We start from the raw sequence: 17563 nt of genomic DNA on the forward strand, positions 1-17563 counted from the left end.
TTTTAGAAGTCTTTGTAGAAAAAGAACCGCAGAAGGGCCACAAGCTGAGAGGCTTGTGAAGGGTAAAGCTGCAAACTGCTCTGCAAAAGCAACCAAGACACGTATCGACTAAGAACACAAGTCTACACAACAAGATAAGTCCCCTCAGTGTTACAGTACCTTTGGTTAGAAGAAATGGTTCCAGCTGGCTTCTGTTCCTGTACAGCTCTGCAGTTCTTGTTCCTCCCCCTCAGTCATGGGGACAAGAAGGCTGCCGTCTAGGGGCTCCTGCACTGGAATGGGAAGGTCAGCGGCAGCAATGGGCAAACTTTAATTGAGTGGCACTTCGCTTTTTCAGCTCCTCGCGTCTATAGAAAATGACAACACCGCAGTTCTCGGATACCACTTCAGACTTTCCTCACATCTGGGGTCCAGTACTTTGTTGAGGTGGCTCAGGCTTGGTCAGCCCTGCTTCCTGGGAGTCCGGAGGATCTACCTGGAGCTCGGGTCCGACAAAGACACTCGGTGCTTGTGTTCCTCTCCCTGGCACTTTGCTTCCTGCAGCAGCAATGCAAGTATAGCCAGCTCAGAGAGGATTTCCAGATGAGCTCGTCTTGGGGTTGATTGGTCCCACCAACCCAAGGGGAGAAGTTGTCTTTTGCAGTTTATCTCTGGTCTAGGCGAATTCAGAGCTTCAGCAGTGCAACAGGGCTTCACCAGGCAAACCAACGGTCCAGAAGTTGCACCAGGCGTCTCTTCCAAGCTCTTCTTCGGAATCCTTTGCTCATTGGTCCACTCTGCCTTACAAGCAGAAAAGCCTCACCTTTTGTGCAGGTTTCTCGCATTCATTCGCAGCTTAGCTGTCACTCGCACAACAGGGTGGCTGTCCTCCAAGGACAGCCCTCCAGCCAATCACCCTTGCGGGCATTCCTGTAACCAAAGAGACTAAGGACAGAGTTTCGGGGACCTCCCTCACTTCCTGCCCCTGCCAGACATACTGGAGCCAGAAGTGGGCTTCACTCGTGAATCCCGCCAAAGACCAAATGAACAAAGGGACCAAACCTTTTTTTGGTGCGCAGAGTAAATCTAAAAAGGACCTTTCCAACAAGAAATGGTGAAAAAAGACCAGCGCCATTTTGACAAAATGGGCACCCATGGGTGCCTTACTGCAGCTGCGAAAGCAGCCTGTGGTTAAAAACACACAATGGTAGTTAAAAGTAAACCACTGCCACTAGCCATTAATTGTCGATAGGGTAACATAAAAATGTTACACGAGAAACTAGACAAAGGGGATACTAAGTAACCCCTCCAGCATCCTATGTTAAACTAGTGTGTGCTGGGTCTAGAAAGTTAGAAAATGTAAGTTGAGTCAATTTCTTTTCACTGCTCTTAGAAACAGTAGTTTCACCAAGAGAAGGTATTTAAAACTTTGGGAAATCTAAGACTTCCCTGTGCCACTGCACTGAAGGTGCTGTGTCGCAATGTAAAGATGATGCCTATGGCGTTTGTCAGACTCCAAAGTCAAAAGAAACAAGTTCAAATCACAGAAAAATACATGAGTGGGGAAAAAGGTCTTACTCTCCAGGATCGAAAATTCCTAACGTTAGCAAAAAGAGCTGTGGGTCTCCAAGGTAGAAGGGAATTGGAACATTTCAGTCTTCTCCCCAACACCAGCCATTGAAGTAAAAATGAAATGTTAACAAAAATGCTACAGGTAAGTAAGCAGGGGGATACATTGTATCCCACCAGTACTCCATATAAGGTGAGCGGGAGGAAGACTCACTATAAAAAAAAAAAGGATTTTACCACTTGGGAACAGTAGTTCACCCAGGTACATTAAGAGTAAGAGTACAGGGGAGCCCAAAGAGTCCAAAAAAAGTAAAAGAATAGGCGAGTGGGGAAAAGATTCCCACCCACCTGGGGACAAGGTAAAATAATTGCCAAGTCCAAGCTAAATGTTCTGGGGTTGCCACAGGTCAGGAACAAGTTTCACACATGAAACTTACCCAACACCTAGTACTAGCATGCAGCTACACATGCCTCTGACCTGCGGTGCCTGAGGGTGTTCAACCCACAGTGCTTTGAAATCATGCCAATGGTAAAAGGCGCTATACAAATGCTGAACCACCTAACATAATGTAACATAACAAGCTGCAATGTTACCAGACTGGAAAGTGATGAAAGCAGGCAAGGACTAAAAAACAGGCAGCCTGCTGCCTTCCACCCGGTATCATCAGATTGTCCCTATTCGCTGCTGCACTTATGACAGGTAATGAAGGCCTCTGCAGAGAGGCATCCTGTTGCCAGTTGACCCCACCTGATGGCACATCTTGGCTTGGAATAACTCCCCTTTTTTGTCTAGCTCTGTTGCTCACCACTCTGTAAATCCAAGAATGCAAGACTGACTTACGTAAACTTACCGAAGGATTGCCTTCCTTTTGGACACAATTGCACTAGAAGTGGATCCCATCTCTTCAGCTAACGCAGCAAATGCCTGTAACCCCCTGAGCATCCTCTTGTACAGCACTCCCTTGATTTGCAGATGGGTGTGAGCTTTATACATGTCATACATACTAGACCTGTTCAAATCCCATTTGTGAGTCTCCAGCGCAGTTTGCTTGCTGTGCTGTACATTTTCACTGTTTTTCTGGGCTGCTGTTTGTTGTGAATTCAGATTGTTTTGAACAATGACTGGTGCGATAAGCTGTTTCTCCTTTTCGGTTCACAGGTTGGTAAGAGTGGTAATGTACCAGCTGGAACGACAGTTGACAGCACAATCACGCACCCGTCTGAGTTTGACTTTTACCTCTGTAGCCACGCAGGTATTCAGGTAATTTTCTTGATGAATTTTAAGTAATTCACAGCAAATGTTCAGAGCATATACAAACGTTTGGCCTTGCATTGGTTACTTTGTTTGCCTCTAGTTCTTCTTGATATACGTAATTTATTGTAGGTTTACAACAGCTGTTTTTTGGTCGTAACCCTTAATTGTACCAAGAAATGTTTGTTGTACCGTAAAAAAGAAATTGCTAGAACCAGAAGATTGGAGGGGTTTTATTCCCTCTCCCATTCTTTCAGGGAAGTACTGAATTGTTGTTTAAAAGGCATAATATTGCGATGTCTGTAATTTTACATCACAATCTCTGTGATCAATCGTGTTGTGCTAACAACATTTTAAAGGTGTACTAGGTTGTTGTATTCAAGGATCAACCAGGTCTCTTTGTTGCCGGGGACTGTAGGGGAGGTATGGATATCATTTTTTGGAAGCAGTACTATTAAAGTTAAATCCAAGGCAAGTGTTAATTCTCTTGCACTGGGCGATCTCTGTATTCAGTTTTCTTCTGTTAGGTAAGATTTTCAGATCAAAGATGAATCTTCCTGACCTCTGTCAACCCCAGAGCTTTTTGCTTTGACTAGGTAACTATTTTACCTTGTCCCTAGGTGAACGGGATTTTTTCCCCCTTCTTGCCTAGTCTTTTACTGTTTATATGGGTGACCTTTTTATAGGTCTCCATAGCGTATGGTTGAAGTTAGTGTCCTACAACTTTTTGGCTTAAACTGGGTTGCCCTTATTGGCTCCTCTGTTAATTTCTTTCATGTACGTGGGTGAACTACAGCTCCCAAGTAGTAATGCAGGATTTTCATCCCCCTTTAAATTTTATATAGTGAGCCAGCGCACCCCATCTCATGTAAAGTGCTGAGGGTTACAATGTATCCCCTTTCTTACCTGGTAACATGGTTACAATTGCATGATTCCTTGAATGACTGATGGCAATGTAACTACTTTAATGACTTTTTAGTCTTCATTATTCGCAGGCTGTTAATTCAGCCTCGGTAATACACAGATAGGCCGCCATTTTAGCAAAGTGGTAGGTGTTAAGAAAGCTTTCTCTTTACTGTACCTTTCTTTCCTTTTTTATGGACCCCAAAGTTTTGCTTTTATTTTTAATCCTGACCTGCACTTTTTACAGTGCAGTGAAGCCTTAAGCTTCAATTCACGGTCTTTTGCTCATCTGTTATGGGGAACCTGACCTGTTCTTCAGGCTGTCAGCAATGTTGTTACTTGTGATAACTTATCATTGTACAGTGCCTCTTACAATGCAGTACAATGGGGTACTAATTTTGTTTTGCCCTAGACTAGCATTGAAAGGAAGTTTGGCTACTCTAGGTGTGCTAAATGGACAAGCTGGTGGCAGCAGTGACTTTTTACAATTTTTCTGGTGCTTTTCGTTTTAGCCTTACCGCGTTTGGCTACTAACTGTGGCTAGTGTCCAAACATGGCCTAGCCACATAGTTTTTTGCTTGTCCATTTCGCCATCTTGTTCATTTGCCTTCTTCATGGCCTGTGAGACCAAGAAAATCCGTATAAGGACTTCCAGTGCCTGGGAAAGAAGCAGCTTTTATCGGGCTACTGGAGGGCTATGTGTTTGCTGGCAGGATGTGGGCTGGGACTGTCTGGTCCCAATCTACAAAGTGGTTTCAGTGTGTCCGAGTGGCATGCATGAATGTTCCCGCCAATAGTCCTGATTGCACCACTACTGGTGTGTGTGGGGGTTAGTCCTGCTATTGGGAGTTTCAGCTCTTAACTATCTTAAGATAAGAGGACCCCTGCATCCATTCTTCAGAAACTGTAGTAACCTGAAGGAGCCAAGACTCCTGTCCAGCTGTGAGACCAGAGACACGGCTGAAGGCCTGTTGACCAACTTCTGCTGCTGTCCTGGTGGACCCTGGTCTTGCTCGTGACCTTCAGCAGTCCTGCGAGGGAGCTGCGACCCTTGGTGTGGACGGAGCATCCATTCCTTATTTCTGCTCTCTACCCTGCGAAGAGCCTTCGGAAGCGTCTGAGGACTGTCCTGATGCTGACCAGCTCTGAGCTTGCTTACTGGAGCCCAGCCAACCACAAGTCCTAAGCTGGCGAAAATGCACTCAAGCAGCTCTTAATCTAAAATCTTAGAACCGCATTGACTGCAGTCACCAGGGTGTTAAAACCACAAAGTGCATTGAGGCTATACAAATGGGGAAAGAGCGCTATATAAATAAAGAATACTATACAACAATACAATACCATGCTGCCAATGTCACCGTTCAAAGTTTTGAACTGGAACTTGGATGATCCTCAGCTTGCACTACAAGACTAACCTCTGAGAATGTGTATTTGAAGTGTATTTTATTGTTGCACATTGCCGAAATGTTAGCACCCTAGCTTGAAGGGCACCCGAGATAGGAGGGGAAGTCTGACTGCGAAAAGTGAGGCCCTTTGCGTCACTGTGCTGCGGTGACCACCGTTCAAACACTAGTCCAGTCCCGAGAAGGGTCCTGCATCGTGTTTTGTTGCATTCTTGGTCCGGGAGTCCTTGCACTAGCCAAAGACACCAACCGGAGATCACTTTGAACCAGCAACTCTGCGAATCGAGGACTGCGACTGGCGGCGGGAAAAGCAACTTTCAGGCCCTCTTCCATCGACCTGCCAAGTGTGGGTACGAATTTGAGTGTGGGTTAGTATGTTAGTGGTTCTTACCTGCCCCTATACTCCTAACTTTTGCAAAACGTTTACTATACTTTGGTTTGACCATAGCTTTCAGGTACAAGCCTTCCGAAAGTTGGGGACACTTCTATTAGTTAGAATACATGGCCCCTTAACCCTTGGAACTGTTCACTGGACCCCAGAGACCCTACCTTCATTTTTTTTACAGCTTTAAACTTTGTCGTAACTTTCCTGACCTTTTGGGCATAAGGCGCTAGACAATTTAGGAAAGGCCAGTTGACTCTCTGTGGACAATAGGTTAATCTAATATGTACTTGCCTTTACAGGGATTTGATTTGTATTATGCCCTCAACCAGTGACTGTATATATGTATTCTATTCGTGTTGTGTGATATTACTACCTGTTAGTGATTTTTCATAGTGTCGCTTGCCCACAGATGCATGTATTTTTATAAATAAAGTGTAACCTGTGAGTCCCCATGTGTTCTCATTGTGTACCCACCGCCTCTTGAGACTTCGCCTAGCCCCTCGTCACTGCTACCTTGAACTGGTTTGGCCGCAGCTCCCCAGAGTTGTCCCTGTCTTTGTGCCCATACCCAGGTGAGTAGAAATGCCCCTGGGACTGGTTTGGGCCTGTTTTTAAAAAAAAAATTTTTTTTAAATTCCCTGCCCCGACTGCAACCTTGGTCCCTTCTCCCTCCCGACCCATTTCCGTGTCCTTTTCCACCATCCTCCTGCCTACCAACCTGCGCACCCTGCTCCTCCACTCCCCCCGACCGATTGACCGGCTATCTGATAGTCATAACTGACCTTCCCAGGGCAGCCCTCTGCCCGTGCAGCCCCTGTGGCTAAGGTCTCAGTGGCAAAGGGGCGTCTCCTACAGTGGCAGCTCCAGACAGGGTCTACAGGTGTCGGCAGGGGAAGCCAGTGGCCAGCTGTCAACCAGCAACAACTACCAAGATAAGTGTGGCTTGGGTGGGGAATAGAGCAATCCCTCTATTCCAGAAAGCCCTGCCACTCTACCTTACCTAAGAACATAACTTGCCAGGCATCCATTACTAACCAGTCCCACAAGGGTGAGGACTGCTGAATTACTAACTGAGCCACACTGGGACAGCACTGTGAACACTAGCTTCCATCACACTTTTGGGAACTGTTAGTTTTGCCTTAAGCCAAAACTAGATGGTGCCACATTGGGACGGAGCGGTAATTGTTAAGACAGAACTGTGAATGTTCATCTCTCTTAGGGAATACTTTATTGGCAATCCCCCATTACAAATGTACTCTCAAATATACGTACAACCATCTGTGTCTTTAATACTAAACCTACTGTATTAGATATTTCAACCCACTGCATTGTGAAACCTAGGCCTCGCTCCCACTATACAGGACTCTCAAATCTAGGTAAAACCACAGAGCTGGTCTATTGTGTTTGTAACCTGCTACATTGTGAAGCCTGGGCGCCTCTCTCACTATGCATGACTCACAAATGTAGGCATTGAGCCATACTGTGAATGTTGCCAGATATATAACCCATTAACCAAAAACCTCACATTTCTGCGTACTTAACTCACACAACCCCGCACAGCAAACCGAACGCACTTCACCACACCAACAAACAACACATAAGCCGAACTAACAGCACACGAGGACTGACATAGACCCGATACTTGCACTCAAGCTTAGCGTACGGTGTATACCGAACTGAGGCTGCCAACAGGACACCACCTCTCACTTTCCTGCTCCCTCTTTACCTTACTAACCCCTCCCCATCCCCTCCCGCCTTCTCATTTGTAGATCCACCTGGGGACCAATTCCGTTGGTGACAGTGCATGGTACAAATACCTTTTTAACAATATAGGTTGACCTTTGTTAGGCAAGATTGTATGAAGTAACCCTGTGAGAGACACCAGACTTGTCCTCTTGGCAATAGATACCCACCTATTGGTATAGGCCTGTACTACACAAGTTGGTGGAGTGACTGAGCAGCCAGACTTCTCTCAAGATGGGTAATTGTTTGCTGTAGAGATGCAACATAGAGATTTACTGTTACAATTATCTAAATAACTTCTACTCAAGGTTGTCTCATAAAATTATTATATTTTGAACAGTCAGTTTTAACATCAGCTTTCTTTAGAAAGGACAATGTGCAACAATAAAATACACTTCAAATACACTCTTAGATTTAAGTTCAGTAGATACCCTTTTGGGATGTCCCAAATGCTTCCTACACCCTGAGGTGACTTGAATAGTTAGGACACTGTGTACATTGATCACTTTTGACATTTAAATGCAATACTGAGGTTTGTGGAGAAGGAACATGTTAGGTAAGGAAACAGGTTAACAAGTTCTCTGAACAGATAAGTACTTTACAATCCCCCCCATGTCATATGGGTTGACCCTTTCCCAGCAATAAAAGTAACTTATGTACCATCTATGAGAGACAGATAAATACCAATTCAATGGGTCAGAAGAGTCTGCAGGGAGCTAGGACGGCCAATGTCACTTGAACGAAGTCTAGGAGAGCTGAGGCACTTCTTGTGGATAGCACAAAAGTCTTGCACAATGTTATATAGAGTTTGTAGAAGAGAATCGCTGCTGGGCCGCAAGCTGCAAGGCTTGTGAAAGCAACTCTGCAGGAAAAGCAGCTACTGTAAGTCTCCAGTGAGACAGACCAGCTACAGACCAAAAAAGGAAGTAACCCTTCAATCAAGGCAGTGCATTTAGGTTGGAAGAAGAGGTTCCAGCTGGCTTATGTTCCTGTTGCAGTCCTGCAGATCCTGGATTCCTGGGACTCAGACGTGGGTACAAAAGGGAGGACATCTGGGGACTACTGCACTGCGGTTTGAATGTCTGTGGCAGCAATGGGCTCTTTCCAAATCAGCGGCACTTTGCGGTTTCAGCTACTGGTCGGTGGCACCACCATGGTTCTTGGGCACCTTGTGTGCTCCCCTTGCTTCTGGGGTCCAACTCTGTTGAGGTGGCTCAGGTCGTCCTGTTTTGAGAGTCCTTAGGATCTTCCTGGATCTCGTGCCCGGCTTAAAGAAGATGCACGTGTACCTGGGGTTCTTGTCCCCTGGCACTTGGTTCCAGCAGCAGCAATGAAGTACAGCCAGCAGGGAGAGGGGTTCCAGTCAAGTTCGTCTTTGGGTCGGTTGGTCCCACCAACCCGAGGGAAGAAGTCTTCTGTTCCGGGCTTCTCCAGTCGATACGAAATTTGGAGCTTCAGCACTGCAGCAGGGCTTCACCAGGCAAACCAATGTTCCAGGAGGGTGCAGCAAACTTCTCTTCCAGTTTTTCTCTTTGGATTCTTCATTCAGTGGGAGCCCAGGAGACTCAAAGTGAAAACCACTGCAGGCAGAAACACAGATGCGTTTTGAAATGCCGCAGTGTTTCTCACTAAGGTGGCTTTCGCTTGAAGTCTCCTGGGCTCCCTCAGGGCTGGGGGAGCCCAGGAGACTCCACGTGAAAGCCGCTACAGTCATAAATATGTTCTTGTATTTATGATTTCCATGGTTTTCCAACCACAGCAATCACAAATACAACAACTTTGTGATTGCCGCGCCTTTGCTTTTTGCCTTCATTTTACGTTTTCTGTGCTTCCCTGGGCTTGGAGAGCACTGAAAAACAAAAAATGAAAGTGAAGGCAGCTCTGCTCTGGCTGCAGTAAGCAAAAGCTCTCAGTAGGGGGCTTTTGTTGCTTGTTTAGTGCCGCCAGGGCAGAGCTGAGGAGGCTGCCTGAAATGGCAGAATGGACGCTCCCATGTAAACGCTTTGAGCCTCGTTTGCTCAAAGCTTTTACATAGGAACTGTCATTAAAAATGTTTAAAGTATGTTTTAGACTATTGTAGCCCATCTTTTAAAGCAATAATATTGTAGAGTGCACTAATCCTCTCATTGTAGAAAGGGTAACAGATTTGCCTTACTTGATGTGCCATACTTGATGTGCCATACTTGATGTGCCCACACCTTGGTTTGCGCTCACCTGGCCTTAGATGCCATTCCATTCAGCTAATGTCAGCTTCACTTGTTCTATGTACTATTCGATTGTGCCTTGCTTGACTCACCACTTCAATTGACATAGTTAATCTGTGCCATATCAGAACTGCCCCTTCTATTGGTTTCCTTCCTATTCCCGCGCTGGTTCTTGCACGCCTTATTTGAATCTCTCTAACATTGTGGACATGCTGCCCCAGCCTGCCGTGACTATTATTCTCCTCTTCCTCCTAGTCATCTCTGGGTACCCAGCTATGGCACATTTCACCCACCACACCCCGTCAGCACCATTAGCATCCCCTACCACCTCACTAGCACATACTCTTCCACCATGCTCTTCAGCACAACACCACTGCCCAACCCCCTTACCATCATACATACTAATAACTCCCTGACCAACCCCCTCTCTAACCACTCCCCCAACCCCTACCTCAATGACCCTGCGCTATGGCGCCAACATTTCACCACTAAACCCACACCCAATCAACCTTGCGCACTCCCACTTAGGAATGCCAGACTCAGATCCAGACTGCCTCGCATACACTGTGCTCATCCCCATCACACCACCAGTTCTCAGCCATCCACACAGACCTCACCAGAACTCCCCATAACTCCCCCCACCAAAGAACTTAAGGGAGCCCTTATCAATGCCAGATCCCTCACTGCCCATGCCTTGGATTTCGCTGACCTTCTCGCCACCCAGAACCTTGACTTCATCGCCATCACAGAAACTTGGCTACATGCTGCCTCCGGCCCTATCTTGGCCCTCGCCATCCCTGATGGCTAATCTATAATCATAAACGACCGCCAATCCAACCTCTCCAAAGGAGGTGGCGTCGCATTCATACAGGGGGACAACCTCAACATGAGACTTATCCCCAACACCCAATACAGGTCGACTGAATCTCTATCTGTGAAACTCTCATTATCGCCCACCAATACAGCATCACTACACCTCATTTACAGACCACCAGGCCCCCTCACTTCCTTCGCAGAGGATATCGCATCCATCCTACAACAGCAAGTCCAACTCACGAGTGCTGTTATTAGGGGACCTTAACCTGGGACTATCGGACCCTAAGGATCCCATGGCCACTGAAGTTGCTAGTATCGTATCTAATTTAGGCTTTCAACACATCCTTGAACCTACACGCCTGGTCTGATCACCACATCATTATCTTCCACCTACCAGCCTCCAATCCTAGTACCAAACCTACTATAGCACCTTCTATTCCCACCAGGAATAAAAAGGATATCACTAGGGACAAGCTACTCCCGCTTATCCTACCCATTCTGAACAATTGTGCCACATCTCACAATGACCCCACAGTCTTAATGAACCCTTACCCTGCTCAAAGGTATTGACTCATAGCCCCTCTCAAACTTAGGAAAGCTAAACGTGCTCCCCTGAACTAGTGGTTCACTCCACAATTTAGAGCCCTGCTTAAAGAAAAAAGTAAGGCGGAAACACTCTGGAAAAGCCTCCCCTGTGCTTCCAACAAAGACAACCTCCTCATCGCATCCCTTAACTACAAGGAAGCGATCATACAGGCAAAAAAGAGACGTACAATGTTGGTGCACGGCACAAATATCCTTTAACACTATCACCACCGGAGTGGTCCCCTGGCGCTCTGGCGGCTCTGAAAGAGGGATGGGGGGGTGAGTTAGTGGGAATGAGCTGGAAAAGTGCAAGATAACAGTGATGTGCTATTGGCAGCCTCAGCCCAGTGGGTCCGTTGACTGGGCTTGAGGTTATACGGTTGATGGTCGCTGTGTACTGTTGTGCAAGTCTATGTGCGGTTTGTTTTGTTGCAGTGTAGTGAAGTTTGTGCGGTTTAGGCTTGTGGTTGTGTTTGGTTAGAGTTTGAGAGGTGAATGCAGAGGGATGAAATTGTTAGTGGATTGGTTAGTTGGCATTGCTGTCCTTGCAATTATGTCTAGGTGTGATGCCTGCGATCATACATCGGAGTGTGGCGCTAACTATTTTTCAATTTTCTGTCTAGATATGAGGCAGGCTAGTGAGCACGATTCCATTCTAGTGTTGCACTTATCGTTCAGTTTCATTTTAGTGTTCTAACATTCACATTTTTTGTCTAGATGTGACGCAAGTTAAGGCTAAGGATTCCATCGAAGTGTGGCACATGCTAACATTCACCTTTCTATCTAGATGTGACGCAGGCTATTCTTGACCATTCTCTATAGGTGTAGCCCTAGTTACCATTGGCTAGTATGTTAGTGCGTGATGCAATGCAACATTTACAGTCCTGCCAAGGGTGGATTTGGACTGGTGGTCACTAATCTCTAAGTGTGCATGTTGTAAGACTATGGCAGTCTACGTTATGGAGATGTAAGGTAGAGTGGCGAGGGCTTTCTGGAGTAGTCATTGCTCTACAACCCACCCATGCCACACTTAGTTTTGTTGGTGTCTGTTGGCTTCCTTTGCTTCCCCTGCGGACACGTCTCGGAGCCACCAATGTAGGAGTCGCCCTTTGCCTCGGGCCCTTAGCCGCAGGGGTTGTCGGGCAGTGTGGCTGCCCGACCGCTAAGGATTTTAAGCGTCCGGTTGGCTAGTGCCTATGCTGGTGGGAGGCAGGGGCGGGGTATTGGATGAATGGCGCCTGGTCTTACAACCTGCTCATCTCGCAAGCTGAATCCAACACGAAGGAGCTATTCAAAATCCTCAAAGAACTAGAATCCCCTGCGCCCATACCAGATACATGCATCAAAGATAGCTCATGGTGCGTTAACATCCAAAACGCTCTCCTTTCCAAAATTACCACCCTACAAGCCAAAATTGATGCCAAACAAATCTCCCTCCCCACCAAACTCCCAGCACCTAAAACCACCACCACCTTCACCCAGCCTCCTTTCAACTTTAGAAAAACTTTTTCAACCTTTGGAACAGTGTTGGCGCTCTGATGGAGGAGTGTAGCAAAATTGAATATGGAGGGATGCCACAGAGGTTGACCTGGGCTTGGACAAAGCTAAAACGAAGAAGAGCCCTCCTCTAGCGCTTCTCCAAAATTAAGTGTTTTAATGTAGAAACTTGCTCGTTTTTAAGTTCCAATTGTCATTTTTATTGAGAATTCAATTGTACTATGAACAAAAAGGATTCATTTTACATCATGAACATAACATATAAGTTGATGGAGAGACAAAAAATTCAAAATTTAAATTGGTTTAAAGTTTTTAGTTAAGTTCACTAAGTTACTGTGTCCCACGTTGTTGCTTGAAAATTGCGAAGCCCTAGTTGAATTCACTAGGCAGTATTATCCTCAACACGTGTTTCTCCGCCACATGGTTATGGCGGTTCTTCAGGAGGAATTTAGGGGTAGATAGACAAATGAAAGGATCTGAGAGGAAAAAAGTGGGAGAAAAAAAAAGGGCAATTTTGAACAAAGTATCTTATGTTGACGTTTATACAGTCAATGTTGAATTAGATACTTACAACTAAATATCAAATCTTGTTCATATACATGATGGTTCCTTTATTGTAGGTGATGTTATTAATTCCATCCGGTTTGGTCTGAAAGAGTGAAGAGCATCTAATTTATATTTGTATCTCTAGGTCAAAGGTACTTTCCAAAAAATGATCATAAACATCCTTATTTGTTATGCTTCAATAGTTCAGTATTGTCCTCATGTACGACTGATTCCTGGAAGTCAACAATGTGAATGGACTCATATGTTACCTTGGAACAGTACGGTTTGGTTTGGTATCTAAGTTTGCTTGTGCGGACTTTGAGCTTTAATGCTGTTCAAAACAACATAGTTAGTCTGAATGCCAAGTTTCCTAAGAGTTAAAAATTGTAAATGGTTATAAAAGGCCTTGCTTACCATATGGAAGGTGTTTTCCTCGCTCTCTCGATGCTGTCTGTTGTGGTCAGTGGACTCTACATATTGTGAATGGGTTTCACATAGAGTTGCGTGCGGAGTGACGTCATACGTGTGTCGCGTGCGGAATGACGTCATACGCACGTTGCATCACGTAATGACGTCACGCGCACGCATCTAATGGTTGTTTGTGTTTTTAAGAGCGCCATGTTTGCTCGATCAAATTCTAATGTTCCTGTAGCCTTATATTTGTTGCAAAATTTATATAATAATATAGAGGTAAGTACCTCTTATTATGATTTACAAAAAATGACATATCTCCTGGTCTGTGTTAAGACCTGTATGGCAGGTGTCCAAACAAATCCATCTTGCTTCTTGTTGTCGAAGTCTTAGTTGTAGATTCCCTCCTCTTGGGGCAGGTTTCAATTTTACTATTCCATAGAATTTTATTTGACTGATCTGAGAGGGTTGATGTGATTCTGTGAAATGATTGGCTATTGGTGATCTTGTATCTCTGTTGGTAATGGCCCTGATATGTTCACTGATTCTTGTCTTGAGTTTTCTGATCGTGCTCCCAATGTATAATTTTTTACATACGCACTGGATGATATATATAACAAATTGACTATTGCAATTGATCAGCTGTTGTATAGTGAAGTTGGTGCCATTTGGTTTGATGACGGTTGTTTTACCATTTTCTGCATATTGGCACATGGAGCATTGACCGCATTTGTAATAGCCTTTAATAGGTTTTTGAAGCCACATGGTTTGTGTGGTAGATTTTTCATCAGGATATTTCAACTCAAAATGTGACGGACTAAGCATCTTTTTGAGATTACTTGCTTTCTTGAAGGTGATGGTAGGTTTGACTTCCAGAATCGTTGTAAGGTCAGAATCTGATTTGAGAATGTTCCAGTATTTGCTAAGAATTTTCCGAATGATTGAATTGTTTGAACTGTAGTTCGTGGTAAAATTGATGGTTCTGTGTGGATCGATCAGTTTTGTTGATTTTGGGTCTTACTTGTAACAACGATTGTCTGGTCCTAGTTGAAGATTTCTGGTAGCTGTTTTTGTTAAGTTTGGTTGGGTATCCTCTGGAGATGAATTTGCTCATTGTGGATGTTGCTTTCTGTTTGAAATCATCAATTTTTGAACAGTTTCTTTTGACCCTTAGTATTTCACCATAAGGTATATTGTAGATGATGTGTTTGGGGTGGCTACTTGAGGCATGTAGTAGACTGTTGACAGATGTAGGTTTGGTGTACAATGTTGTACAGATGGTATTGTTATCGATATAGAGGGTGATGTCCAAAAAATTAATTGAAGTTTGACTGTATTCTTTCAACTTTACACCTCTCCCCATCCCAGAGGTTGAAAAAATCATCAGTAACCTTAAACCTTCCAACTGCCAAGGTGACTCTTGCCCTGCACCTATCGTCAAGGAGTCTGCTCATGACCATGTCCCTTTCATTACCTCATTTATCAACTCGTCATTTCACTCTGGAATTGTCCCTAACTATCTGAAGGATGCCTGGGTCATCCCACTGCTGAAAAAACCTACATTGGATCCATCCATACCTACCAATTTCAGACCCATCACTACAATCCCATTAGTTCTAAAAATCATAGATAGAGCTGCCTACCTTCAGATACAGAAGTACTTGGAGACCAACAACCAACTAGGCACAAGACAATCGGGCTTCAGACCTAAGCATGGGACAGAAACGGCCCTATTAGATCTTAAAACGCAAATAGAGGACCTAAAGATAAAGGCAAACTTGCCCTCCTACATCTGGACCTGTCTGCAGCCTTCGATTTGGTCAATCACCAAATCCTATGCCAACATTTGAAATCAGCTGGCCACTTTTCGGAAAAGGCCACCAACTGGATTAGCTCCTTCCTGGACAACAGAACATGAGTATCCACACCCACCTCATCTGCTGATCCATCTCTGGTCCCCTGCGGAGTTCCTCAAGAGTTGTGTGTATCTCCCACTCTCTACAATGTATTTACCAAACCCCTGGTTGATGTGCTTGACTATCTGGGTGTCACCTACACCAACTATGCTGATGACACCCAGATACTCATCCTAATCACTGGTGACTACAATGTTGACTCCAAAGCGCTGAACAACATCTACCAAGTTGTCCAAGCCTGGATGGCGTAACACGACCTCTGTCTTAATGACAAGACAAAGCTCCTCATCCTTGGCACCCAACAAAGACTTAATAAACTTGACCCGTTGGTCAGTGCCTTCAATATCGATGGTAATGTCATCAAAGTGGCCAAAGAGACTAAAACCTTAGGAATTTACCTTGATTCTACACTCTTCCCTCAATCGACAAACTAATGCTGTTGCCGCTGCCTCGACTTACACATGTAAGTTGATCACAGCTTGCCGCCCATTCCTCTCTACCCAGAACTGCATCCTTCTTGCCAGGACATTGGTTATGTCTAAACTTGATTACTGCAATGCTCTCTATCAAGGGACCAACCAACGTAATCTCAACAAACTACCGATCACCCAAAACAATGCTATTGTAACGCTCACCTGGTTCCCACGGAGGCGCGGCGTCGAAGGCGCAGAACTCTGAAGATGGACAGGAAGGGAAGGGCCCCTCTATTCTGGCTTCCCTGGCTCGTTGGATACCCTCCTGTGCGTGAAAAGGGAGTATTACCAACTGTGGAACAATGCTCAAGCCTCCCACTCCCTTCCAACCCTCCACGATACCTCCTCCACGATTCCCCGTGAAGCCTCACCTTAGGGTTTGGAAGGATGAGCTCTCCATCCTGCTTCTGATGCAGGGGCGCGTTGAAACCCAGTTACTTCACTGGATTGAGGATTGATGGGAGTTCAGGTAAGCTTGACTGTTCAGGTAAGGCGCTGTAAAAGTTCTGTTCAAAAGTTCAAGCTTAATAATAATGTTCGTTGTCTAATTGCAGCAAGCGCTAATGCTTATGTCTTTTTCCCCTTAGGGGCCGGGGTTCGGAGTGCTGGAGATATGGCGCCGACCCGAAGTGAAACAGTTCTGGATGAGCGCTCAGGTAATGTCTTTGCATTCGCTCATTCAATGTCTTTGTCTTTTTTCCCCATAGGGGCCGGGGTCTGGAGATGCCAGGAAGCGGCAGGACCCGAAATGCAGTGGGAATAATCCAACAGGTAAGACTTAAAAGGAAACTGAGCTTTCCTTATTCCTTTTCTCCCTCTCACCTTTGTTCTTGTCTTTTTTCCTCTAGGCGCCGGGGCGTAGCTGAATCCGGAAGATCGCTGCTGAAGATGGAAGCGCCTTGCAAAGGTGAGTAAAAAAACAGCGCTGCAGCGATCGAAACAAAATGCCTTTAAAATGATGTCTTCCTTTTCAGGGCCGTTGGAGAAATGACTCTGGGATGCAGATTTAGCAGGTAAGGGCTTTTCTTCTCCTATTCTCTTCCTTTCTCCCCTTGCAGGTGTTCCATGGTGCTGGCAGGCGTGGCTGAAGTCAGGATGCAGGAGCTGACACGGTGAGCGTCCAGCTGCTAGGTGCAGAACAACGCGAAACATGTGTGGCTGTTCGGGTGGGGTTTAAATAGCCTTGGAAGAAGTTCCTGGTATGTATCCTTCCACCAATCAGGTATGTATCCTTCCCCGACCACACCCGGGTGGTGAAGTAGTCCTACAGGTTAAGTAGTCCCATTCAGGCCTCAAGAGGGCCTGGATGAAGCAGCAAGGTCTGCATCAGGTAAGTGTGCACCCAAGCACTTAAACACATATCCTCTTCTATGAGGACTGGGGTCCGCTATGAGCCTGGCGCCTAAGGCGCCATGACTGAGTCCAAAGGGCCCCGACTTGGGCCCGCTGAGACTTCCCTGGGGAAAATGATGTCTGCCTCTGGGGTTGCTGGGCCCGGCCTGGCTCCTTAGAGGTAGGCATCATGACAGCTATTAGATCAGCCCTTAACATCCCCCAGATCGGCACACATCTCCGACACTAGGAAGAGCCTACACTGGCTTTCTGTTGCCCAAAGAATATCACTCAAATCACTGACCCTTATGCACAAATGTGTAAATAATCAGGCCCCACACATACCTAGCCGCCCGCTTCTGTCAGTACACCCCCTCACAGACAATCCGATCTGCCCAAGCATACTGCCTCACGATACCCAGATACAACTTACAGACAGCCGGTGGTGTCGGCTTCCCAGTCATGGCGGCCAAATTATGGAACTCACTGCCCATCTCAGAACCTTGCCCTCCCCTACCCTTCAAACATAAAGCCAAGCTCTGGATATAC

The 17563-nt window shown here is 45.7% G+C and overlaps 1 protein-coding gene across 3 annotated transcripts in view; it reads left to right on the forward strand.

Annotated features, from left to right (window-relative positions):
* The window catches only part of LOC138503097 (protein argonaute-4), a 324615-nt gene that overhangs the window by 268861 nt on the left and 38191 nt on the right, over positions 1-17563 (forward strand). For all 3 annotated transcript variants that reach the window (XM_069622601.1, XM_069622603.1, XM_069622602.1), the window contains exon 16: positions 2708-2809. In XM_069622601.1, the coding sequence (XP_069478702.1) occupies positions 2708-2809 (102 nt within the window). The remainder of the gene's footprint in view (positions 1-2707; positions 2810-17563) is intronic.

The sequence above is a fragment of the Ambystoma mexicanum genome, chromosome 11, assembly GCF_040938575.1.
Source record: "Ambystoma mexicanum isolate Mex_15411 chromosome 11, UKY_AmexF1_1, whole genome shotgun sequence".
NCBI lineage: Eukaryota > Metazoa > Chordata > Amphibia > Caudata > Ambystomatidae > Ambystoma > Ambystoma mexicanum.